Raw genomic sequence first — 27,867 nt, forward strand, 5'->3', positions numbered from 1 at the left:
TAATAAGAATATCATGTAACTACACCCAAAATGTTTTTATTTGGTTTTAGATACAGGGAGGAAAAAGGTTTGACCCGCAGCTAAATCATTACTGCGTCCATGAAGGCAGGGAGATCTATTTCGCACCCTGGTCAAACTGTGGTAGTTAGGGACCCCTCTCTCGGGTACATCTTCTATATGTCCCTATGGAGAAGGCACTTGGAGGCCATAAAAGTGTTTGTATAACCTAACCATTATTTTTAGCTTCATACAAAATAGGGATGAGTTAAAAACCTCTGTTAGATGATTTTTTGACAGTCTGTGTCCTATGGGGGGGGGGGGATTTCCTTTTACATCCTGTCTCAGAAATGCAACTGCAAGTGAGAGAACAGATATGCATAACGCAAGAGTATGCTGACCCATTAAAAACAATGCCCTTCCTGTGTGGTTATGTCAGTGTTCTATCAGAATACCACTACCTATCAGATTCTGCAATCAGAAGGGACGTTCGGACTAGAACAACTTACTGCACATGTGCCATGCGTTCCAACATGGCCGCTATGCGTTCCAATAGGTTTCCTAAACTGACAGAACATGAAGCAGCGGCCGACATCTTCTTACACACATGCAAGTCTTGAATTTTACATTTATTTTAGCAGTAAACTCACCTTATATTCTGAAATAGACTATTTCACCGCTACCAAGTGAAATAGTCTATTTCGCTATATAATCAGTTTGTCGCTGAGCAGTGCAAGGTGTACAAAGATGGCCGTCGCCACCTTCTACCTGCAGGTTTCTCGCTATATTTACTATTTTACAATATTAATATAAATATAATACTGGTATTCAGTCTATAAGGTGAGTTTACTGCTAAAATAAATGTAAAATTCAAGACTTGCGTGGGTGTAAGATGACCGCCGCTGCTTCGTGTTCTGTCACATTAGGAAACCTATTGGAATGCATAGCGGCTATGTTGGAATGCATGGCGCATGCGCAGTAAGTTGTTCTAGTCCAAACATTACTTCCGGTTGCAGAATCTGATAGGTAGCAGTATTCTGATAGAACACCAGAACCTTGTAGTGGTTAAACTCTACATGTACATGGTTTACAATAACAACAATATAGAAGAGCGAACATAGAAAAAAAAAAAAAAAATTCTGCACGATAAAAAAAACAAACATACATATGCAGTCACTTTTAGTCCCAGTTCACATTTATGCGATGCGGGAACGCTGCGAATATGCAGCGTGATCCGCATCGCATCCGCACCCCTGGCAGTTCACACTGCCATATGCGATACGCAGGGGGTGTCAATTAAAAGTTAACGACACCCCCAGTTGCGATCGCATATTGCAGTGCGATCTGCAAGTTTGCTCAGAATCGGATCGCATTAGTGTGAACCACTATGCGATCCGATTCTGCTGCGGATAAAAAAAAGGGTCAGGTGCGTGTTTAGTGTGGATGTGGTGCGAATTCAGCCATACAAAGTGTATGGCTGAAATTTGCACTGCACATGAGATCGCATGTAATTTAAGAGCAGTGCGCTCCGAATTACATGCGATCTCCGTGATCGCACTAATGTGAACCGGGGCTAACTTCGGTTAAGCTTACAAAAATAACTGTATTTTTAAAGCTAAACTCTGGGCAAAAACAATATTGGGGCATTAGTCGGGTACCAATAACGTACTTTTAATGATGTGTGTCCCACTCGTGGCTGCTGCTTCCATATAGACAACTATTAGATTCATGCACCCTCTGACAGCGATTTAAACGCTGAACTTATGCCACTGAAATGACAGACGGGGCTGGAACACAGTAAATTGTTTACTCTGCAGCTCCTCCATTTATAAGACATCCTATTATCTTTTCAAAAAAGATAGGGTGATCTAATCCCAGAATGCATTATAAAAAAGAAAAAAAAAAAAGTTTTATGTATGGAGGAGTTGCAGAGTGGGTGACTTCTCTGTGACTTCTGTGCTCCAGTCCTGACTTTCAGTTTTGGTGGCGAAAGTTTAGCAGTGGCCAGGAGAGGGGCACACATCATTAGAGGTACCTTACTGGTACTTTGCTAATATTGTTTTTGCACAGGTCTAGCAAAAGACCCCTTACCCCAGTTTTAGTAAATGGCCATTCAGATCTCAGATGAAGAGGTTATACTGCAATATATAGCTCAGCTGTTGAGGCTACACTGCCATACAGACCTCAGATGTAGAAGCTACACTGCCATACAGACCTCATGTCAGAGACTGGATTTTAACCCAGGATCTCTGAAATGTATAGCAGTAACTTGTCTTGTTGAGCCACCTGGTATGCTGGACAACTAGACAATTCCCTGAACAATTCCTTGGATGATCTTGCCTTGAAGATGGTTTATCTTGCACCTTCTTCTCCTCCTCCTATGTACTTCCTGATTTAAGCCATGCCTCTGCACTCCCTGTTTGCCAGATTATTGTGCTCTCTTCAGCCAGTATTTCACTCTTGTCTTCCTTGCTGCCGTCCATATTTTGCTACCACTCGTTATTAACCCTTGGCTTGTTCCTCAACTATGCTTCTGCGTGATCCCAACCTGCAACTACTCGTTACTGACCTTTGGCTTGTTTACTGACTACACTTCTGTTTGATCTTTACAGTGCGTAAAAAAAGTATTTGATCCCCTGTTGATGTTGTACGTTTGCCCAGTGGCAAAGAAATGATTAGTCTATCATTTTATTGGTAGGTTTATTTTAACAATGAGAGACAGAATAACAACAAAAAAAATCCAGAAAAAAGCAGTTAAAAAAAGTTATAAATTGATTTGCATTTTAATGAGTAAAATAGGTATTCGACCCCTTCGCAAAACATGACTTAGTACTTGCTGGCAAAACCCTTGTTGGCAATCACAGAGGTCAGACATTTGTTGTAGTTGGGTAGCAGGTTTGCACACATCTCAGGAGGGATTTTGTCCCACTCCTCTTTGCAGATCCTCTCCAAGCCCACTCCTTTTGTCCCACTCCTCTTTGCAGATCCTCTCCCTATATGTATCGAGGCTGAGGTTTGGCAACTCGAACCTTCAGCTCATCCACATATTTTCTATGGAATTAAGGTCTGGAGACTGGCTAGGCCCCTCCAGGACCTTAATGTGCTTCTTCTTGAGCCACTCCTTTGGTGCATTGGCCATGTGTTTTGGGTCATTGTCATGCTGGAATGCCCATCCATTACCCATTTTCAATGCCCTGGTGGAGGAAAGGAAGTTCCCACCCAAGATTTGCTGGTACATGGCCCTGTCTATTGTCCCTTCGTTGTGGTGAAGTTGTCCTGTCCCCTTAGCAGAAAAACATCCCCAAAGCATATTGTTTCCACTTGCATGCTCGAAAGGGGGAATGGTGTTCTTGGGGTCATAGGCAGAATTTCTCCTCCTCCAAACACAACAAGTTGAGTTGATGACAAAGACCTTGATTTTGGTCTCATTGGACCGCAACACTTTCACCCAGTTCTCCTCTGAATCATTCAGATGTTCATTAGCAATCTTCAGGCAGGTCTGTATATGTGCTTTCTTGAGCAGGGGGACCTTGCGGCGTTGCAGGATTTCAGTCCTTCATGGTATAGTGTGTTACCAATTGTTTTCTTAGTGACTATGGTCCCAGCTGCCTTGAGATCATTGACAAGTTTCTCCCATGGTTCTAGGCTGATTCCTCACCATTCTGATGATCATTGAAACTCCACGAGGTGAGATCTTACATGGAGCCCCAGACCGAGGTAGGTTGGCAGTTATTTTGGGTTTCTTCCATTTGCGAATAATCGCACCAACTGTTGTTGTCACCCTCTCACCAAGCTGTTTGGCGATGGTTTGGTAGCCCATTCCAGCCTTGTGTAGGTCTGCAATCTTGACCCTGACATCCTTGGAAAGCTCTTTGGTTTTGACCATGGTGGGGAGATTGGAATCTGATTGATCGATTGCTTCTGTGAACAGGTGTCTTTTATACAGGTAACAAGCTTTAGGAGCACTCATTTTAAGGGAGTGCTCCTAATCTTAGTTCGTTACCTGTATAGAAGACACCTGGGAGCCAGAGATCTTGCTGATTGATAGGGGAACAAATACTTACTGTATTTCACTCATTAAAATACAAATCAATTTAGAACTTTTTTTAAATGCATTTTTCTGGATATTTTAGTTGTTCTTCTGTCTCTCACTGTTAAAATATTCCATTAAAATTATAGACGAACCATTTCTTTGTCAGTGGGCAAACGTACAAAATCAGCAGGGGATCAAATACTTTTTTCCCTCACTGTACCTGCTTATCCCCTACTGGACCCCGGCTTGCTTACGTTCTGGTGTGGCGATCCTGAAGACTGCGACCTGGTATTAACACGCAGCAAAATCCATCTCCACCATCAGGAGCTCTGGTGAACACTGCTCTGGTGAACACTGGACTTCAAGTAAGCCCGTGTCATCTGCCAAGGTGACTGTCTTTGTACCTATCCTCCAGGTCGGTGGTAGTCCCGCTACTGCTATAGCAAATGGTCTTTGAGCCTGACCCCTGATTGTGACACCTTGTATGTAGAGGTTACACTGCCATACAGACCTTGGATGTAGAAGTTATATTGCTATACAATACAAACCTCAGATGCAAGGATTACACTGCTATACAGACCTCAGATGTAGAGGTTACACTGCCATACAGACTTCAGATCTAGCAATTACACTGCTATACAGAACTCAGATGTAGAGGTTACACTGAAATACAGACTTCAGCTCTACTGTTGAGGCCACACATCCATACAGACCTCAGATGTAAAGACAACACTGCCATGTAGACTCAGATATAGAGGTTACACTTCCATAGAGACCAGATGCTTAAAGAACTCAAATGAGTAATCCAAGAAGTATCACATCCCTTATCCAACTGCTGAGTCCAATGATTCAGTTAGAATAGGGGAACTGCAAAGCAAACTACCCTTAGTGATCTAGTAACCCCTTTTATTTTACATTTAAAAAACAGCTTCGATAAAAACGACAATAACATTTGTCACAAACCATTATTGCTTATCAAAAGCAAAAAAGAACAAAAAAGGGCGCACCGACCTAGCGCATTATCCTCAATATAAGGCTTTATTAAATAGCATAAAAATGGCTACTCACAGACGTAGATGTAAGTAAGGCGTATCAAGCTGAATCTCATCATGGACAATTATATGGACTAAACACGGACTCTCGAGCAATTCAGCTTGATACGCCTTACTTACATCTACGTCTGTGAGTAGCCATTTTTATGCTATTTAATAAAGCCTTATATTGAGGATAATGCGCTAGGTCGGTGTGCCCTTTTTTGTTCTTTTTTGCTTTTAGTACCGGTGGACTACCCCAGTCCGTTAAGGGCAGCAAGACTTGAGCCATCTGAGAAGCCAGTTGTCAATCCCGCGTAGTGTGTGGTCGAGGGGTCTGGATACCAAGCGCAGGAGAAGGGTGGTTACACCTTATTGTTTTTTGGATTATTGCTTATCAACCTGGACTGTCACTGCTTACCTTAGTGCTTTTACAGGAACATCATACAGTATAGCCGTGTACACCCTTCTATAAACAAGTTACATCTCTAAAGTATATATGGACGTCCCCAATCAATTTCCAAAGGGCAACATTTTTATTGTAATGGAAAAATATGAAAATATTATATCATATGCTTGTGGTACTACAATTGTCACCCTAGCATTGGTTTTTATGTATGTTCTGTGATGTGGTTATGGAATAACGTTTACTGAATTGTAAATAATAAAAATAATTTTTTTCTGGAATGAAATGTCAAGTAGAGATGACAAATGTAAATGATGATATTTAAATGTACATGTTCATGTAAAAAAGACACCTTAAAAATCCTGTCCTTTGGAAATATATTGGCTAATGTACGCCCTTTAGTGTTGGCAGAAAAAAGTTTTTTCTTCTGCTGATCTATCCCCCTGGCACAACAGCTGAACTATGCTAATGGACACAAATATTCTTTAGTCCACAGCCTATATTTGTGCGGCCATTAAACACAGGCTCTAACGCACATGGGACACTGGTCACTGCAAAGGGAATCTATTTGTTCCTTCCTAAAAACTTACATCTCTCAGCACAGTTCTGGGACGCGTCTGCTAAGATATATCAAATTTTCCTGCATACAAAGGCCCTGTGTGTATCCCACCTGCAAAATACACAGAGATCAAGAGAGCAACAGTGTTGGGGTACCATTAAGAATTATTGGAACCCCTAAAAAGCAGAGCATTTGTCTCTGTGTCAGGAACCAGCCTGCTTTTTTGCGTGTTCCACGTCATAGAGTAACGTTAACTGAACCTAGAACAAGGGTGCCCCAACTGGAAAAAGGTTGAGAAACACTGCTGTAAGGAACAAATAGCTTGTTATCTTATGTATGCATCAAACACAGAAGACATGGTAGGAGGACTTTCAGCCTAAACCACACACTGCTTATATGTTTCAAACACTTTCCTTTAAACTGTATGTAACAGACCTTATCTTTTAGCCAAAGCTTCCTAGACGGCAGCTTCTTCCATTATTTACAGCCTGATTATCCACCACTTATGGCCACTGTTTGCTACCCTTTACCTAACCTTCAGTCTCATCAGATCTGCGAGATCCTCCCTTGGGTACAAAGCAGCCTCACCACACTCTACTTTGAGTCTGGTAATAGTATCGGTGTGCATTAATGTTATATTGCAGCAGCTGGCTGAATAAATTATGTATAAGTATTTTCTAACTAGAGAAACAGTTTTGTTTTTCCCAGCATGACCTAAAAGAATGGTACATTTTCCCAGGCAGGACAGGAAAATGTTACGAGAAAAGCCTCTTTTGTCTGTAACATTGTTTTTAGGGTTGACGTATACAGAATTACCCACAGCTTTAGTACCAAGACAGAATCCCTGTCATAAATTCATAAATTGGTTTTCTGTGTACCAAGTACAGCCCACACATAGGATTCATTTTAAAGCTGGCCTCCAAACATGTATTTATAATTCATTAAATTTATTTTTACATAGATCTATCTAGCTTAGCTACTTGCATATGTTTGAATATCAACCAGTAATCCCCCAGGCTGTGACAGTCATACTGAGATGGAGGGTCCACAATCTGAGCTAATCAGGATTACAGTAGGGGGACACAAAGATGACCATCTGGGTGATTCTGTTCCTTCCATGTAAAATTAGCAGATTGGGAGGGAGTCATCGAACAATTTGTATTGTTCGCTGCTGTACAAAAAACATAAGATCACAGACCTGGCTGAATTAGGGGGATAAAAAATTCAAATATATGCATTAGAACTCTGTATTTAGGTCTTTGTTCAGTTTGACAGTAAATCTGTTTGTATCATAAAGGTGTTAAACAGCCCCTAAATCATGGGTGTCCAACCTTTTGGCTTCTCTGGGCCACATTGAGTGTAGAGAAATTTTCTCGGGCCGCATATAAAATATATACTATAATTAAGGTATATAAGTAAAAAGATGCCACCGCGGCCCCCCGCACTAATTTACCACAACTAGAGGATGATCAAATGAAATGGAATCAGTATACAGAGGTTTACTTCTTTTAAATGATAATAAAGGAACACTCTAACCACCATGACCATCTCAGTGACTTCAAGTGGTCATGGTGGTAGGAGTCAGAAAAACACTGCACATGCTCCCCCCCCCCCCCCCCCCGAGGCAGCCTCTACCTACCGTTAGTTGGAAGCTGCTGTGGCCGTGCCCCCAACCCGACTTCCTTCCTCCTTCCCCAGCAAAAATTGTCAGGGGGCAGTGGGCCACATTGCCCGCAGGTTGGACATGCCTGCCCTAAAGGCTTATTCAGATACGCGATGACAACCGTCAACCTTGGAGCTGTGCACAGGCAGGCTACACAAGTGGATGCAGGTACAGCGAGCGGCATGTTCAAATTTGACCTGTGTGCTGGAGCGGGTGCATGGATCCGGATGCACATCATCTGTTTTCGGATCTGTACCCCCACTTCTGCACACATGTCAATTTTTGACATGCGGCTTTGTTTATGTAGTCACTGCATCTGCATCCACCTGAATAGACTGCCAAGCTCCAAAGTGGATGCAGAAAACAGCAGCTCAGCATGTAAGATGGGTATTAACCGCTGTCTAAATGAATGCTAAAACTGCAATGAAGTTTTTAGCACCCCTTGTTGACCTATATTTAATGGTGTTGTATACAGCAATTCCTGGTAGTGTTGTGTACTGACCCACCACCAACTGCATATTGCTATTGGCCCATTGCTGTAGTCAGTAGCCTCCAAAGTGAACATGCAGAGCGGGTCATTTTAAGCCAGATGCACATGTTTGTAGACTCTTTGTAACTCAAGGGGAAGTTAGTATAGAGTAATCCACTTTGTCAATGCTGTCATGCTGCTGACGTTTATGCAATAGGGTTAATTTAAACTGCAGAGTGCAAAATCTGGTGCAGCCCTACATAGAAACCATTCAGCTTCTAACTTCAGTTTGTTCAGTTAAAGTGTTACTAAACCCAGGACCCTGCATTCACTATACCTGGTCTCCCACAGTACACAGAACATGCAAATGCAATTATGGCTTGTGACTTCTATCAGTGTGTGGTTAAAGCTTGTAGAAGGAGTTTCATTCCACTCTGACTGTCCTTTCAGGATGCATGACCCCTGACCCATGACTGTCCCTGACCCTCTGTCTGGACAGTGCTGATTGGCCCTGTTCCGATCTCATGCCCTCTCCTAAGAAAAAAAGAAAAAACTCTAGCAATACATACCAAACTAAGCATATGCAGAGTGTCCCCAAAACTCTGTTCTATTAGGAGATGGATTGGGGACTGTGGAAGAAGGGGAGGATCAGAGAAGACAGGATCAAACAGCCTTTTTACACAATGCAGAGGATTAACCCCTTAGGTTTCACAGTGAGTATAACAAGCATGCTTTACTGTATATGCAGACTGATTTTTCTGTTGTGGGTTTAGTAATACTTTAGGCTTTGACAAAAAAAAAACTGGAAGCTGATTGGTTTCTATGCAGAGCTGCAACAGATTCTGCACTCTCCAGTTTTAGTATTTCAACGCCCTATGTACAAGGTCAATACTTTCTTACCGGTGCCATCTTCCAGCTGTCCAAAGTTACAGATCTGACTGATGTTGGACATCCAGCTTTGCATTTCTTCCTCAGTCCGAGCCACCAGGTAGAATGTTCGAAAAGCTGTTTTTACTATGAACACAAAGCTGTTCTGGAATTCCTTCTTAATCAGATTCACCCCAATGTATTTCTGTACTTCACATTCATTTAGGTCTATCACCCTGATAGGCTTCTTGGAATGGTTATTCTTGTAATATTCTAAGACATCTGGGTTCCCACTCATCCTTCCCTGTCGCAGTACAAACCAACGCTTCCGCCATATCTGAAAAAGAGACAAATATATTTGTTTTGATGCATTGTGAACTTATATGGATACATACAAACACACAGTCAGTGCTGTAAGCCATAACATATTCTATATCATAGATACGTTTCAAAACAAAATTAAGACACAAATTTGTGGGCAGCTGCCTCTAACATCCAAAGACAGTCGTGAATATTGCCAACCTTACACCAAGTTCCCTCTTTTTTGGAATAATGAGCCAATTAATTGGGAGTCGGTTGGAAAAAATTTTATTACACTGGTCAGAAGTGGGAAGAATACTCCCTTAGGCCCCTTTCACACTGGGCAGACTCCGATTAGATCCTCAGGGGATCTGTCTGCTGATCAGAGTAGAGGGGGCGGATGACAGGTCTGTGTCTGCTCAGTTTATGCAGAGTGGACACGGACATAGCCCACTCTGCTCTATGGACGGTCAGGAGTAAATGGTCTCCACTAGCCATTTACACCTGACGCCTGATCTGATCCACCTAGATCGAGGTTGACAGATCCCCTTCAGTTATTTTTTTTAGCAGACAAAAAAAAGTGCAAAAAAAGTCTGCACTAGATAAGTCGTAACAAAAGAGAGAAGCTAGCACAGGCTAGTAATGATACCCGCTTCTATTCACAAAGGATTTTAGGAAGTTGGTTCTCTTCATGCATGTACTTACATCTTCTGGATTACGCATTTGGGACTCCATTTTTCTTTCTATTTCTTTGTTTTTGTTTGCACTATCTGGACTATTTAATAATTATTTTTTTACACTGTGGCATTTCATACCAGGCACGCTGTGGATTTTGTATTTGCACAGATATAATTTTATATATGTATTTGTCACTTATTTGGATAAGCGCTGCACTTTTTGCACATATGCTTTTTTAGCAGACCGGAACAGCTTGGATGTAGGCAGGTGTAAACGGACACACAGCGGTGCATAGGGATGAATGGAAGGTCCGATCAGGTCTGCCTGAAAAACTGACAGGTGGACCTGATTGGACCCTTCATGTGAAAGGAGCATAAGGCCCCTTTCACACAGGCGGACCATTCAGATCCGCCTGTCCGTTTTTTTGGCGGATCTGAACGGTCCCCCCATGCATTCCTATAGGGCATCGGATGGCAGCGGAGACATGTCCTCTGACATCCGAACCGATCCGATCCGTCAAATCTGGACGGATGGAAACCCTATTTTCCATCCGTCCAGTGGATCGGATCGGATGGGATCAGGTGAGAACGGACCGACGGTCCATTCCCATCCAATTTCCCCCATAGAGATGCATGGGGAACTGACAGCTGTATCTCCGCACACAGCGAGGAGACACAGCTGTCCTCCTGCTGCTCAGCGGGGATCAGCGACTCGATCCCCCGCTGAGAAAAACGGAATCCGTCCGACGGACGGATAGTGTGAAAGGAGCCTAACAGTTGACTAAAAGGATCATTGATGTCATGCTGCTGCTCCCAACCCTGCACCCCCCCCCCGCCCCCGGGACCCAGAGATACTGGGACCCCTTAGGCGCTACCAGTAAGATAGCTAAGCCATGGTTCCCATACTCTATCAAACTTGTGCATTTTGTCATCGAATAAAGCCGACATAGGTTGGTTCAACATAATCTAGGATAATTTGTGCCAAAGTTGCTCGAATGGCAGGACAGGAGACCTCCACTGACAGTCACCAGCTCTCTGCTCATGAAGCTGTGAGAACTGAGTGATCAGCGGTGTTTGATCACTCAGTTCTCAGTGTTAGAGCCAGCGAGGCACAGATGCAACATCGGACTGATCCTGCATCCACCTAGGTAAGTATGATTCAGGAAAAAAAAAAAAAAAACTCCATACTTCTCTTTTAATTTAGCGGTCATATAGCTCTTGACAGGGTCTGGGTTGAGGCTCAATGCTTTACACAGGAGCAGAGAAGTTTTAAACTTATCATGTACTCCACTTTTAAACTTTTCAAATCTGCCAAAGAAGAGCAGAAAATGCCTGCTCTTACCTTTATTACCTAGAAAAGCTTCTTATAAGCTTACGTTTCCCTTTGTTATTGGGGCTTAACTTTTCCTGAATACATGTCTTAAGTTCCACCAACTGCCCAGCCCCTGCACAGTTAAAAATGCCTCTACTGGTTACGAAGGCATTCCCATGGGACATGGGAATAGTAATTGGCAGGGCTTAAAAAATATGTAAACCTAACATTTCATATTCCTATTATGTGCCTGCTGTACCATGTACTTGTATGAGAATGTATCCTGTTCTCTTTGTATTGCTTCCTTTGTATAGTGTTCCTGTCAGTCCCTCTGCTTTCCTATTAAAAAAAACTGACCACACTAAGCAGAACACACTGTGGTAAGCTCTCTAGCTGTGCTAGGAACTCAGACTGATCTCCTCCCATTATCAGACTTGTCCTGAGACACCCCTCCTGCACAGCCATTCACTGGGAAGACCAGTGTCCTGCTGTTTTTCCTCCCCCAGCTCCTATGCAACTGAGAGCAGACATTATGTGATCACTTGTAAAAAAGGGGAAAAAAACGCCTTTACATTTTTTATATCTATACACAAATGTTTGCCTTTCACTTCTATTTTAAACTGAATGGGTTGTTTTACAAGGTGATTGTTTGCAAACACTTAACCATAAAACCAAGAAAAGCCAGTAATCAGCAACACAGTTAAAGTAATTGGCATTTTGATTTCTGTTTTTAGGTAAATTTAGAATGAACTACAGGTTCACTTTAACCTGAAATTTAGGAAAACAGCTAAATACAGAAATAAAATACATATACGGGAGCTGTTTTACCTGCCAAAGGATCTGTAATTCTGTCCATCAGGTCCTGAGTTTTACACAGCCCTTCAACACAACATAGCTTTAAGACTGGGTTCACATAGATGTGAATTGGATGTGGCTTTTCCCGCATCCAATTTGCATGACAGGAGACTGTGACTGGCTCATAATAGAGCCGGTTTACATACCTCCTGGGGGGGCGCGGTCGGAAATTGCAGAAGGGTCCTGTGCATCTTCTGCTCCATCACAGGCATGAATTCAGACAACAATTCGGACCTGATTCGCACCTGAAACGGTGAACATAATCCCTGCTGTGAGCTGCGGCCGCAGCTAATGTGAACCCAGCCTAAAGTATAACTAAAGGCAAAACTCTTTTTAGTTTTGGATAGAGTGGAGAGCGAGATTAGACCACCTGTAATTTTTTATTGCTGTCTGTGCCCCTATTATAGAATGATTGATTTATACTCTCCATTTGTCCTGTTTACTGTTATCATTGAAAGTAAAAGAAAATTCCAAATCTTGGGTTGACACCAGACCAGATTTCCTCTCACTTCCTGCTTTGGCTATTGAACAGGAAGCGAAACCCCCCCATTAGGACACAGATGGCCAGAAAAAAAAGGGGTTATAATTCTCCCTTACTCTATCCAAAGTGAAAAAAAAATGTTTTACTTTTAGTTACACTTTAGGACCCTTCACACAAATGGACCATTGGGGTCTGCCTGTCAGTTTTTCAGGTAAACCCGATCGGACCACTTATTATCCTTTATGGAGTGGCGGGTGTAAACTGACATTTGTACCCTTACACCCGCCGACATCAAATCTGCTAAAAACAGACAGATATGTATTTGTTGCCCACCCATCTAGCGGATCCGATCGGATGGCCATTGGTAGTCCGATAACATCCGACCCCCCGTAGAGACGTAGATTCGCTAAGCGGATGGACTCCTAGCGGAGTCCGCTCCGCGTGGGAAGGGTCTTAAGCTGGCCATACATGTGTCAGTTTTTCCGTTCAACCAGCTGATCGAATGGGGGAAAAAAACCACTGATTCCCCCATTGACATTTTCAAAGTGGATATGGGAATCTTCCCCGCTGTGTCATTGTATTCTGAAAGCAAGGAGACCTTTCCACCATCAGAATACACAGATGAGTACTGCAGTCTACACCAACAGGGTGGCTGATCAGAAGTTTTACTCCTAGAATCCCCCGTGTTAGATTAAGTTATGTGCCCCAGTGTACGTGCTTTATAAAAAAATATGCAGTTTCATACCTAATTTCAGAGCGCCTTTCTCTTCCTCTCCTCCCGGGTGATGTCAGCAGGGGATTCTCATCGACCCCCCGCCGCTGTTTTTCTCAGATCAGGGGAGGAGAGTGGCGGGTGGTCACGTGAGCGCCGAGCGGCGCTCTGAAATAAGGTATGAAGCTGCATATTTTTTATGAAGCACATAAACTGGGGCACATAACTTATTCTAACACAGGGGACACAAGGAAAAAAACAAAGTGGCTTTACAACCACTTTAAGTAGTTTGCACGCCAAACTAAAGAATTATTTATTATTTTCAACAAGTTGATTGAAACCAAATTCTCCCAAATTTTAATTTGAAAAAATAATTAAAACCAGTCTGAGCACAACTGAGACACGTTTATGGGTCAACTGTAATGCCAACCAGCTCAAAATGGTAACAAGGACAAAAGACCCTTTTAGCATCACAAAACAATAGGTAACATAGCATGTCATTAAAACAATACCATAGGGAACCTAAGAATTTCCCAGAAATAATATGTAAAAAAAGGGAAGTAGAAATTAATAAGTAACCAGATGATATAGCAAACAAACACAGAGCCCACTACTTCTCCAAAAATAAAATGTGCGATAAGACAGTTATAAAATTCACAATGTTCCTTGGAAATAAAGAAGGCAAACATGAAACAGATCCTTTCAGACAAAAATAAGATCTCTGCCAATTACCCAGTCTGTGGAGTGTTATGTAGCTAATGTGCACAAGACGAGGGACAGGACTGAAACAGGTTTCACATTTATTTTAAGCATGTTATCAGTAGCAGGATAACGGTGACAAACTCACATAATGCCTTCACTATGCAAATGATCCAAGCATCGCAAACGATGATCATGTAGTATAGTGGGTTTAGAACTAAATTCAAAGTATGGAATTTTTACATTAGTTACAATGTAAGTATGTACAGTGCATCCGGAAAGTATTCACAGTGCTTCACTTATTCCACATTTTGTTATGTTACAGCCCTATTCTAAAATGGATTAAATTCATTATTTTCCTCAAGATTCTACAAACAATATCCCATAATGACAACATGAAAGAAGTTTGGTTGAAATCTTTGCAAATTTATTAAAAATAAAAAACAAAAAAATGATGTGTACATGAGTATTCACAGCCTTTGCCATGACACTCAAAATTGAGCTCAGGTGCATACTGTTTCCACTAATCATCCTTGAGATATTTCTACAACTTGATTAGAGTTCACCTGTGGTAATTTCAGTTGATTGGACATTATTTGGAAAGGCACACACCTGTCTATACGAAGTACCACAGGTAACAGTGCATGTCAGAGCACAAACCAAGCAATTAAGTCCAAGGAATTGTATGTGGACCTTCGAGATAGGATTGTATCGAGGCACAGACCTGGGGAAGAGTACAGAATAATTTCTGCAGCATTGAGGGTCCCAATGAGCACAGTGGCCTCCATCATCCTAAATTGGAACCCCCAGGACTCTGCTAAGAGCAGGCTGCCCAGCCAAACTGAGCAATCGGGGGAGAAGGGCCTTAGTCAGGGAGGTGACCAAGAACCCGATGGTCACTCTGACAGAGCTCCAGCATTTCTCTGTGGAGAGAGGAGAATCTTTCAGAAGAACTGCAGCCCTCCACCAATCAGGCCTGTATTGGTAGAGTGGCCAGACGGAAGCCACTCCTCAGTAAAAGGCACATGACAGCCCATCTCAAGTTTGCCAAAAGGCACCTGAAGGGCGCTCAGACCATGAGAAAAGAAGTTCTCTGGTCTGATAAAACACAGATTGAACTCTTTGGCCTGAATGGCAAGCCTCATGTCTGGAGGAATCCAGGCACTGCTCATCACCTAGACAATACCATCCCTACAGTGAAGAATGGTGGTGGCAGCATCATGCTGTGGGAGTGTTTTACAGCAGCAGGAACTGGGAGACTAGTCAGGATCAAGGGAAAGATGAATGCAGCAATTTACAGAGACATCCTTGATGAAAACCTGCTCCAGAGCGCTCTGGACCTCAGACTGGGGCGAAGGTTTATCTTCCAACAGGACAACGACCCTAAGCACACAGCCAAGATAACAAAGGAGTGGCTACGGGACAACTCTGTGAATGTCTTTGAGACCCCATTCACACTAGCGCGACTTGTCAGGCGACTTGGTCGCCTGGCAAGTTGCGGTGGGTCGCCTGCCATTGATTAGCACAGGACCCGTTCTAATAGGAGCGACACAAGTTGCTCCGACTTAGAAAAAGGGTCCTGTACTACTTTGGGGCGACCTGGAGGCACCTTGCATTGACTTCAATGATATGAAGTCCGTGCATGTCGCGCCGAGGACTTCACAGGTCGCCCCAGCAAGTCGCGTCGCCCCTGTCTGAACGGGGTCTAAGAGTCCGGACTTAAACCCGATTGAACAACTCTGGAAAGATCTGAAAATGTCTGTGCACTGATGCAACCTATCCAACCTGATGGAGATTGAGAGGTCCTGCAAAGAAGAATGGGAGAAAGTGCCCAAAAATAGGTGTGCCAAGCTTGTAGTATCATACTTAAAAAGACTTGAGGCTACAATTGGTGCCAAAGGTGCTTCAACAAAGTATTGCGTAAAGGCTGTGAATACTTATCTACATAGATTTTTTTCGTTTTTTATTTTTAATAAATTTGTAAAGATTTAAACAAACCTTTTCACATTGTCTTTATGGGGTATTGTTTGTAGAATTTTGAGGAAAATAATGAATTTAATCCATTTTGGAATATGGCTGTAAAATAGCAAAATGTGAAAAAAGTGAAGCGCTGTGAATATTTTCCGGATGTACTGTATGTGCCATATCTGTGGTATCCCCATGAAAACAGGAAGTCATAGTAGTAAGCACTGCTACTCCAATAATGGTCACCTGGTTTCTGGGTCCCATGCCAAGGGGCTGCCCTTCTACTTACTGAACACAGGAGGTCACTTGCCCGGCGCAGGCACCACTAAGAGAACAATTCGCATTTTCTCAATTTTCTCTCCTCTATACCTAACCCAATCCCAGAACGCTTTTCATTCACTGAGAACATGCAAAGTGTTTCCTGAATGGTGCCTGTGCTAAGCCAACTGTTTTCTGTGTTCACAATGCAGCAGTGCATCTGCTCAGCACAGTGCCCAGAAGCTAGTGGAGATCGCTGATTTAGGTCAGGTGAGCGTGGGGGCCGTTCAGTGTATTTATTGTATAAGGATCTGTGTATGCTTAATGGAATTTTATTTGGTTATCACCTGGGCAGAAGCCAAAATCTATGCACTTGTGCTTTCATTTCCATATCCTTTACATATGACTTTTTACTTTACCTAGTACTGATAGGTCAGACAGGCTATGTCCTGTTTTTGGGTCTGGTATAATTAATCACAATGTTCATATATTATCTAACAATACATGTCTAGATTTTCCCTTTAATTCTTTGAGTTAGTTGTAGTGGAAATGTTGTGGTGTGAGTCAGTGACCTTAATGATATCATGGTATAAAATAAAAATAACTATTCATCAAGAACAATAGCAATGATGATGTGTAGCATCAGTTTCCAATAATAAAAAAAAAAAAAAAGAACTATGAAAACGTGCATTTATTTACTAGAACATTTGAAAAGACACATTTTCCTTATCGGTAGTTCAAACAGAATGATCAAGAAATGACCCTTCTGTAAGTTTTATAGGTTGTACTGAAAGTGCTTGTCTTTTATCCATAGTTATAAACCCATTCCAAATTCTTTATTGCTGTCTATGTCCCCAAGTGGTAGATTCACCCTCATTGTCTTCATTTGTCTTGGTGGACATTGGGGGTCAATTCACAAAAAATGACCGCATGTGATGCGGTAAAAAAGGTCCAATTCACAAAAAGATAATAACGATTATGGGGTATTTAATTTTCAATAATTTTTATTGAGTTTTTAGAAAAGGTACAACAGTGTATAACGAGCCAAAATGGCCCAACCATAGATATTGAAAACAACATGGAGCACATGGTACATAAAACATTAAGTCCCGGTTCACACTAGGGCGACCTGTGAGGCGACCTGGTCGCCTCACAGGTCGCCGCAGGTCGCCTCCCATAGGGAAGCTGCTGACCCGTTCTAATAGGAGCGACACAAGTCGCTCCGACTTAGAAAAAGGGTCTGGAGCTTCTTTGGGGCGACCAGGAGGCGACCGCCATAGACTTCAATGTTATGAAGTCCGTGGCGGCCGCTCCGAGGTCGAGGCGCGCTGCTCGCACCGCGACCTCGGAGGTCGCGGTGCGAAGTAGCGTCGCCCCTATGTGAACGGGGCCTAAATGTGCACAAGTATTGTGGATAGCAGGAGTCGAAAAAACCAAACAATAATAACAATGGCAGTCAAACCAGTGCGAAGCAGGTACTGATGATTATGGGGTATTTAAAGCAAAATGAAAGATGTGCCAGTAAATATCTAAAAAAAAAAAACATGTAGTAAGCTGTTTAGTCCAACTCACAAACAGAACAGAAAGTAAGAAAAGATGCAAAGTTTATCACCAGGGTTTTGCTGGTGGTATCACATGCGATATTGCTCAGATGCAGCGTGGGCCCCCCCCAATAGTTGGTTGTTAAGGAGTGAGCGGGGAAGCTGGTCACTGCATCCTTTATGCCTCGTACACACGCAACGATTATCGGCCGACCGATCGGCCGTCTTTTTTCCAATGTTGTTGTTGTGTTGGTTGAAATGTGATCTAGACTGCACACGAATTTTCTCGGCCAACAAAAACCAACTTCAGAAGTGATGTCATGTGCTGGTTTACTTTCCGTGTGTTTTTTCTTCTCTGAGCATGCCCAGTCTTGCTCATCAGATTTTTGTCTGCCGAAATCTGTACTGACTGACGGAAAATTGGCCGTTATGTTGACGGCCAACAAAAATTTTATAGCCTGCACACCAGATTTTGTTCGGCCGAAAAGTCAGAGTCGGTTGTTGAAAGCATCATACTAACAAGCCGAAAATCGGCCGACTATTGATGCGTGTGTACGAGGCATAACAACAGATGACTCATCAGCTGTCAGCGGGTGAAAAATTCTTAAAAAAAAAAAAAAGCGTGGGGGTCCCCCCCAATCCTTACCAAGCCCTTCAGGTCTGATATAGATTTTAAGGGGAACCCCACCCCAGAATAAAAAAAAAAAAAAACAGCGTGGGGTTCCCCTTAGAATACATACCAGGCCTGGAGGGTCTGGTATGGATTGGAATTTTTTATTTTTATTTTTAGTAGTGAGTTTCCCGCTGACAGCTAATGAGTCATTGGTTGTTAATAACGCGGTGGTCAGCTTCCCACCCGCTCCTTAACAACCAGCTACTGTGCGATAAATGACCGCATGAAATTATGTGGTAATTACCGCATTACCATTATTTTACCACATGAGCTATTTACCGTCACATTCCAAATGAATTGAACATTTCTATAATTTCCATGACGATCTTACACCTTCCTGACTCTCCAATAAAAAATGGAGCTTCATTGCTGAAGTTAGCTTACTTTCTACCCACCTAGAGCAGAAGTAAAGGTACAAATACTAACCTTTTTAACCACTTCAATACCAAGCACTTTCACCCCCTTCATGCCCAGGCCAATTTTCAACTTTCAGCGCTGTCACACTTTGAATGACAATTGCGCGGTCAAGCAACACTGTATCCAAATTAAATTTTTATAATTTTTCTTTAGACAAATAAAACTTTATTTTGGTGATATTTAAAGTGGAGTTCCACCCAAAAGTGGAACTTCCGCTTTAGGTATTCTAACCCCCTGACATGCCACATTTGGCATGTCATTTTTTTTGGGGGGGAGCGGGTACCTAGTTTTGACAGGTACCTGCTCCCACTTCCGCTCGGAGCGCCGCGGCGCCCTGAACGGAAGTTCTCCTCTCCCCCTCCCTCCCTGCAATCTTCTGGGACATGTCAGAGGTCCCAGAAGATTGCCGGCCAATCAAGACGCACAGCACGACTCGCGCATGCGCAGTGGGTACCCGGCTGTGAAGCCGCAAACTGTCACAGCCGGGTGCCCACAGCAGTGATGCCGGCCCCGCCGAGACCAGAGGGAAGAGGATCGAGGCTTCAGGCGGCCGCATCGCTGGACCGTTGGACAGGTGAGTGAAAAGGCTGGAACTCCGCTTTAATCACCACAGGGTTTTTTAATTTTTTGGTTAAAAAACAAAAAAAGACCGAAAATTTTAATTTTTTTGTAAATAAGTAATTTTTCTTCTGCACTGATGTGCGCTGATGGGCATTGATATGCTGCACTGAGGAGGCAGCACTAATGGGATGGCACTGATGAGGTAGCACTGATGAGGAGGCTCGAATATGCGGCACTGATGGCCACTGATAGGTGGCACTAATAAGAAGCACTTATGGCCACTGATAGGCAGCACTGATTGGCATCACTGATGGGCACTGACTGCCCTCACTGATGAGCTCTGTCATCCCAGAACAATAGAGCCACCGTCCTTTGGCTATATGGCAGGCGGGAGGTGGTATAATGGTCTGATGCCCATGAATTCCCTCTGCGGCATCTTCTCCATGGCTTCTTCCAGGTGCCAGTCTTCGGCTGTCTTAATTGGCCGGTGTGGGAAGTTGTCACTCCCGTGCATGCACAGGATTACAGTCATCTGGGTACACAGGTAGTGTGCCAGAATGTAAACTTAGCTGCACATGCGCAACTCAGTGTACATTCTACAGAGGATAACAAGCAGGCAGATACGTGAATTTATGTAAAATAAATATTGCATGTCTCTTCTGCAATAAAGACCTGGCCTGTGTGCAATTTTTTTTATCTATAGTTCTGCTTATAAGAACTTCAGATAGTAATACTAAAGGCAGCAATACAGATACAAAGCGAGGCTCGCACAATACAGTTGGACTGAACACCATAACTCAAACAGATGTTTTTGAGGAACAAATTCACCTTTTGACAAAATTAAATAAGCTTTCAGTACTAATAGCATTCATGGAAAGTGTCCAACATACATGTGTAAGCTTTGGAGCTTTTATATTAGTAGAAGACTAACATTATTGCCCTCGGCTCAAGGGTCTTGTTTTACAGTGCAGCTGACGGTAGAGGAAGTGGTCAGAAGACGTGCAGGTGGCTTCTGGGATAAGATACAGCATCCTCTTCTACTGACCTCTCAGGAAAAAGCACTCTACTCATTTAAAGGGGAAGTTACACGACCCAACAAAAATATTTTATTAGCTCACAGCAAACTGCAAACTCAATTGTTTTATAAACTAGGCACTCTGCCGAGATTTGGGATTTTGAATATAAAGAATATCTTACAAGCTGCTAGGTGATAGCAGAGGTGTTCGCCATATGACATCACCTTTTCTGAATAGAAGGAACAGAGATAGGCAGTAGCCAACAGCAACCTAATTTCCCTCTTCCTCAGTATGAAGCATTTAGAATATTTTATTAACTTTATTCTGTATGCATCCTTTTATAAGGCTCGGTTCACATATATGAGATGGGGGAACCCTGCATATCCACTGCGGGTTCCTGCATCGCATTCAAATCGCAGGCAGTTCACACAAATACAACGTTAACGACACCCCCCAGATCAGTTCTCATATCGCAGTGCGAACTGACAGTTCGGAAATGAATCGGATCGCATTGGTGTGAACCACACACAGACAAAAAAGGGTCCTGTGTGTGTTCTGTCCGAATTCACATCGCACAGACATCGCATGTGATATGCAGAGCAGTGCGCTCCGAATCACATGCGATGTCTGTCATCGCTTTAGTGTGAACCGGGGCTAAAACACCACTGCACTTCATCGAAAGAACACCATACCCACAGTGAAGCATGGTGGTGGCAGCATCATGCTTTGGGGTTGTTTTTCTTCAGATGGAACAGTGGCCTTAGTCAAGGTAGAGGGAATTATGAACAGTTCCAAATACCAGTCAATATTGGCACAAAACCTTCAGGCTTCTGCAAGAAAGCTGCACATGAAGAGGAACTTCATCTTTCAGCATCACAATGACCCAAGGCATACATCTAAATCAACAAAGGAATGGCTTCACCAGAAGATTAAAGTTTTGGAATGGCCCAGCCAGAGCCCAGACCTGAATCTGATTGGAAATCTGTGGGGTGATCTGATATGCCATGCTGATAGACCCATACCCAAATGAGTGCTGTAAGAAGAAAATCAAAAGGTTCAAAGTATTAGTTTAAGGGTGTGCACACTTATGCAACCATATTATTTTAGTTTTTTATTTTTACTTCCCTCCACCTAAAAGATTTCAGTTTGCTGTTCAATTGAGTTGTACAGTTTATAGGTCACATTAAAGATGGAAAAAAAAAGTTCAAAAATTATTAATCTTTGTCTCATTTTTTTTACATCACAGAAACCTGATATTTTAACAGGGGTGTGTAGACTTTTTATATCAGCTGTACATAGGCTTTGAATAGGACTATACATCCTATTTTATTGGATATAGCTGCATCAAAAAGCTCTAGAATACAAGGAGATGTGGTACTAAAAACAATTCTTATTTGTACATTCTACGATAGTGAAAGCCTTTGTGATCAGAGGCAATTGATCACTTGCCGACCACCCTATAGCAGTGGCTGCACTACTGAGGATCATGTATATATCCTGCATTTCCGGGTATTGGCGTGGGTGCATGCCGCCGGCAGTTTGGCTCTGGGAAAGGAAACGATGTGAAGCCGGGTTAAAAGAGCAGAGGACCGGGACTGTGAGGGGCGGGTTAGAGAAGACGAGGGGCTGTAAAGTAGTAGGAAGAACGGGTCGGGGGAGGAGCAGAGCTGACAGGGGTGGAGTGGGGCCCCTGGCAGGTAGTGTGCCCTGTGCTGCTCTCTCCTCCCTCCCGCTGGGTGTGCATCTAGTCTGAGTTGTCCAGCAAGACTCTCTATAGCAAGGGTTCAATATTGAGTTGACCCACCCTTTGCATCTCTAACAGCTTTAACTCTTCTGGGAAGGCTGTCCACATGGTTTAGTAATCTGTGTCTATGGGAATGTTTGACCATTTTTCCAGAAGCGAATTTGTGAGGTCAGGCACTGATGTGGATGAGAAGGCCTGGATTGCAGTCTCCGCTCTAATTCATTCCAAAGGTGTTCTATCGGGTTGCAAGCCACTCAGGTTCCTTCACCCTAAACTCGCTCATCCATGTCCATGCTTTGTGCACTGATCCAAATCATTTGGAGGAAGTGGGATTATGGTGTGAGGTTGTTTTTCAGGGGTTGGGCTTGGCCCTTTAGTTCCAGTGAAGGGAACTCTTAAGGCCTCAGCATACCAAGATATTTTGGACAATTTCATTTGTACAGAAAAGCATATTTTAAAATAAACCTTTAATGTTTTTAGTTATTAAAGTACTTGCCTTTACATATCTTTTAACATCTGGATTTTTAAGCTTTGGGAGCTTCAAAAACAAAGGTGCTCTAATGAGTAAATTCCAGTTTCCTGTGGTTAAATTCAGCATTGGTTTACATCTTCTTGCCTCTAGCACCCCCATTCTGACCCATCTCTGCGACAGACATTCATAATGATAAACACAGAGGTTCCAGAAACAGGACTGGGTGGGCCAGCACTTGTTACCCGAAACATATTAGAGCAGGGGTCTTCAAACTACGGCCCTCCAGTTGTTCAGAAACTACGATTCCCATCATGCCTAGTCATATCTGTGAATGTCAGAGTTTTACAATGCCTCATGGGACATGTAGTCCCGAAACAGCTGGAGGGCCGTAGTTTGAGGATCCCTGTATTAGAGTCACGCCATCATTTATCTGCCCCTTCTCTCCCCTTGTCCATTCACAATATGCCTTGTAATCGGTGAACTATCCTGAACCCCTACGTTTTTCTTTTACCATATGTGCCCCATACGGGGGGGATTTTCCTTCACTTTATGTCCTGTAGCCACAACTGGAAGCGACAGAAAAATGCTCTAAAGTGATCACAGCAACTTTTCTATGACTTTGTTTCCTAGTGATATTGAAATGGGAAAAAACTGTCAGGGGTTCTAATCCTAATCTAAAAATATTTGGGGTTAGATATACTTTAGGAAAAGAAAAAAAAAACAGTTGCCATGCCTACAAGAAAAGTACATACATGTATAGATTCCCAAACAGACTCCTTACTTGGATCATTTTTATAATGACTTCATAAAATACAGATCTGTATGCAAACAATATACTACAAAAAGAACATAAATCCCATAAATAACCTAACTGCTCTTTTAGAAGTATTTCCTCTTGAAAAGGGCACTGGTGTGGCCTAACATAACCAAGCATATTATCTCATAACAAACAAGTCAGTAGCACACAATTCCACGAAACATGGCCTGTTATTTTACTTTGGTAATACCACAAAACCCAAAAGGTCAATAACAGTCAAAATGCATATCAAAACTGTCAGCGCTCACATGATGGTACACTGAGAAATAGAGCAAACAGGAAATTGGGCAAAATGAAGCCTCTACTGGACTATCTAGAAGAATGGTGAAACATATGAAATGCTCTTGTATTTGCAATGAATGAATTAACCTGTTTAGGGGTATTTGTTATGTTTTTTTTCAGTTACTGTTACTATGCTTTTAAAGCTTGTACTGCAAACATCTGTTTATTGCTTTCAACAACACTAAATTATTAATTATGCTCATGAACCAATAAATCAATTATTAAATATGCTACAACCAATGCAACGCTATAATGCTCTGTGACTTGTAGATGAAATGGTTAACTGGTCATATAGGGCAACACCAACCTGGTTACATGCACAATACAAATCTAAATTTGCTCTCGGAAAACCCCGCTCATAGAAAACATTTAACGTGTTACTAAACCCACAACACTAAAATCAGTCTGTATATGCCGTTTTTCTTTAAAGCTAAACTTTACTCATTTCAAGAAGGTCTTCTCTCCTGCCTCCCCCCCCCTTCCTCTCTCTTACACACTTGCCCCCCAAAAAGTTATTTAACCCCAGCCGCTGTACTTATACTGCGGCATGTTGGCTCTGCCCATGAAGCAATGTACCTGTACGTCATTTTGCGGGACAGCTAGTGTCCTGCCCCTGCACGCACAGGGGGAGCCAATCAGCGGGTATGGCAGACGCGATCGTTCCCCGTGGAGACAGAACAGTGGTCTGCCATTGATGGTTATGACTAAGCGAATGTAATTTTGTGAAACGCGTCAACTGTGTTTGTCCCCTGTCTCTGATTTTTGTCACTATGGATTATTTGGATCCTCAATAAACTGATTTTATTCATTTCATACTTTCAAGTTGGAGTGCGGTTGCCTACTTCCATTTTGTAGGTCTGCCGTTGTAAACATGGCAGACCGCTGTTCTGTCAGTAATGAACACAGGGATGCCGTGTTCCTCCTATTTAGGAACACAGGTCTCTGTGTTCATCCAGCAAGTCCATCCCACACACAGTTAGAAAGTACCTCCTATGGACACATTTAACCCCTTGATTGCCCCTTGGTGTTAACCCCTTCCCTGCCAGTGTCATTAGTACAGTAACAGTGCATATTTTTAGCACTGTATACTGTAATAATGTCACTGTTCTTCCCCCCCCCCAAAAGTGTAAAAAGTGTCAGTTAGGTGTCTGATCTGTCTGCCGCAATGTCGCAGTCCCGCTAAAAATTGCTGGTCGCCGCCACTACCAGTAAAAAAAATAAAAATGACATAAATCTTTCCCCTAGTTTGTAGACGCGATAACTTTTGCAAAAAACAAATCAATATACACTTATTGTGTTTTTTTTTTTAAATATGTAGAAGAATACATACTGGCATAAAATGATGAAAAAATGTGATTTTAAATTTTATTTATTGGGAATGTTTTATAGCAGAAAGTTAAAAAAAAGTTTTTGTTTTTTTTTTGCAGAATTGTCGCTCTTTTTTTGTTTATAGCGCAAAGAGTAAAAATCCCAGAGGTGATCAAATACCACCAAAAGAAAGCTCTATTTGTGAAAAAAAAAAGACATACATTTTTTTGGGGTACATTGTCGCACGACCGCGCAATTGTCTGTTAAAGTAACAAAGTGTCATATAGCAAAAAATGCCCTGGTCATTAAGGGGGTAAAACCTTCCGGTCCAGAAGTGGTTAAAAAGTGAAACAAGGCAGTATTCCAACATGATAATGACCTCAAACACACCTCCAAGATGACCACTGCCTTGCTAAAGAAGCTGAGGGTAAAGGTGATGGACTGGCCAAGTATGTCTACAGACCTAAACCCTATTGAGCATCTGTGAGGCATCCTCAAACAGAAGGTGGAGGAGCGCAAGATCTCTAACATCCACCAGCTACGTGATGTCATCATGGAGGAGTGAAAGAGGACTCCAATGGCAACCTGTGAAGCTCTGGTGAACTCCATGACCAAGAGGGTTAAGGCAGTGCTGGAAAATAATAGTGGCCACACAAATTATTGACATTTTGGGCCCAATTTGGACATTTTCACTTAGGGGTGTACTCACTTTTGTTGCCAGTGGTTTAGACATTAATGGCTGTGTTTTGAGTTATTTTGAGGGACAGTAAATTTACACTGTTATACAAGCTGTACACTCACTACATTGTAGCAAAGTGTTATTTCTTTAGTGCTGCCTCATGAAAAGATGAAAGATACAATAAAATATTTACAAAACTGTGAGGGGTGTACTCACTTTTGTGAGATAATGTATATATATATATATATATATATATATATATATATATATATATATACACACACATACATACATATACACACAGTACAGATGAGGTGAATAGCTCTATGGCAGTTTCTCAGTGAAATGCAATCAGACCCTTCCTAAAGTCATATATAGAAAGAAATTCAAAGGATTGCTGCACATAAGGCTACATTCACACCTGAGCGTAGCGTTTTTCGCGCGTTTTTTACCGCGATTTTACCGCGATTTTTGCGGCGTTTTTTACCGCGATTTTACCGCGATTTTTACCGCGATTTTTGTGCAGGCGTTTTTAGATTGAATAGAGATCAATGGAAAACGCCTGTAATCTGCCCAAAAAGAAGCTCATGTACTTTTTTGAGCGTTGGGCGTTTTGTATACAGCGTCAAAACGCTCAGATGTGAACAGGGGCCATTGAAATGAATAGGATTTGTCTTGTTGGGCGTTTTGAGAGCTGATCCTAGAGCAGAAAAACGCCCCAAAAACGCCCCAAAACGCCTACATGTGAACGGAGCCTAAAATGTATTAAAACCAAAACAAAAAACATACAAAGAATAATTAGAAGTATTCCATGATTTGTTGGTTTCGGACTAAGGGATCATGCCCTTCTTCTGATAGGTACACATCAAAATCTCAAAACACATCCAGGTATTTAAACACATCTCATAACATTTGGAATCAATTTAATCCATTAAACAATTAAAACAACATCACCATAACATATTTAAATAATCAAGAGCGAGGAGATGGCTAACAAAAACAGGTGTATTCCCCCACTCCACTTCACACACATCCCACTAAAGACACATTATGAAAAAATTAACAATATAAGCATATAGGAGAAATCACCAAAGAATCAAGAATAAAAACAAAACAAAATAATTTACACTGTGCCAGGAGATACAGTAGATACACAATGTGGGCACTTTGTACCCTAGAGGACTCAATTCTGAATTAGATTTATATCTTTTTGTGTAAATTGGTCTCCTTTTAAATGTTTAGGATTTGTTATACAGTGGTTATGCTGTTTTTACCTTGATTCTTTGGTGATTACTAATTTGCTACATTTGCAGGACAGCTTGTGCAGACAGACTTACTGGACAGATCACCAGGTAAAAATAAGGCTTTTTTTTAACCACATTAAGACCGCCCACCGCAGATTTTACTGCGGCAGGCAGCCTCTACTGCGCAACCGACGTAGACCTATGTTGGTCGTGCTTGTGGTGGTGGGGGGTGAGCGTGTGCACCCAAGATCATTCCCCGCTGAGAGAGCAGGACAGTCAGCTGTTGTAAACGCTGCTGACCGTTCTTCTCTCTGAAATGATCACAGAGTGCCTGCGATCCTTCTATATAGGATCATAGGTCTCTATGATCATTTCACAAGCCCATCCCCCATACAGTTAGTAAACACTCCCCTAGGCTCACACTTAACCCTTTTATCACCCCTAGGTTAACCCCTTCCCTGCCAGTGTCATTATTACAGTAACAGTGCGTATTGTTAGCACTGATTACTGTAGTAATGTCACTGTCTCCCCAAAAGAGTCAAAAAAGTCAGTTAGTGGTCCGATCCGTCCACCGCAATGTCGCAGTTGTGCTAAAAATCGCAGATCACTGCCATTTCTAGTAAAAAAAATTAAATAAAATAAATAAAAAAGACATAAATCTTTCCCCTAGTTTATAGATGTGATAACTTTTGCGCAAACCAATCAAAATATGCTTCTTGGGAATTTTTTCTTTTACCAAAAATATGTAGCAGAATACAAATTAGCCTAAAAGGATGAAAATTTTAGATTTAATTTTTTTTGTTGGGGGGGGGGGGGGGGATATTCTATA

General features: G+C 42.2%; 1 protein-coding gene across 1 annotated transcript in view; it reads right to left on the reverse strand.

Annotated features, from left to right (window-relative positions):
* GAB3 (GRB2 associated binding protein 3) overlaps nt 1-27,867 on the reverse strand; it is a 189,612-nt gene that overhangs the window by 58,777 nt on the left and 102,968 nt on the right. The window contains exon 2 of the mRNA XM_082262883.1: nt 9,059-9,362. Coding sequence (XP_082119009.1) covers nt 9,059-9,362 — 304 coding nt within the window. The remainder of the gene's footprint in view (nt 1-9,058; nt 9,363-27,867) is intronic.

This window comes from Pelophylax lessonae (assembly GCF_965119305.1).
Source record: "Pelophylax lessonae genome assembly, chromosome: 7".
Taxonomy (NCBI): domain Eukaryota; kingdom Metazoa; phylum Chordata; class Amphibia; order Anura; family Ranidae; genus Pelophylax; species Pelophylax lessonae.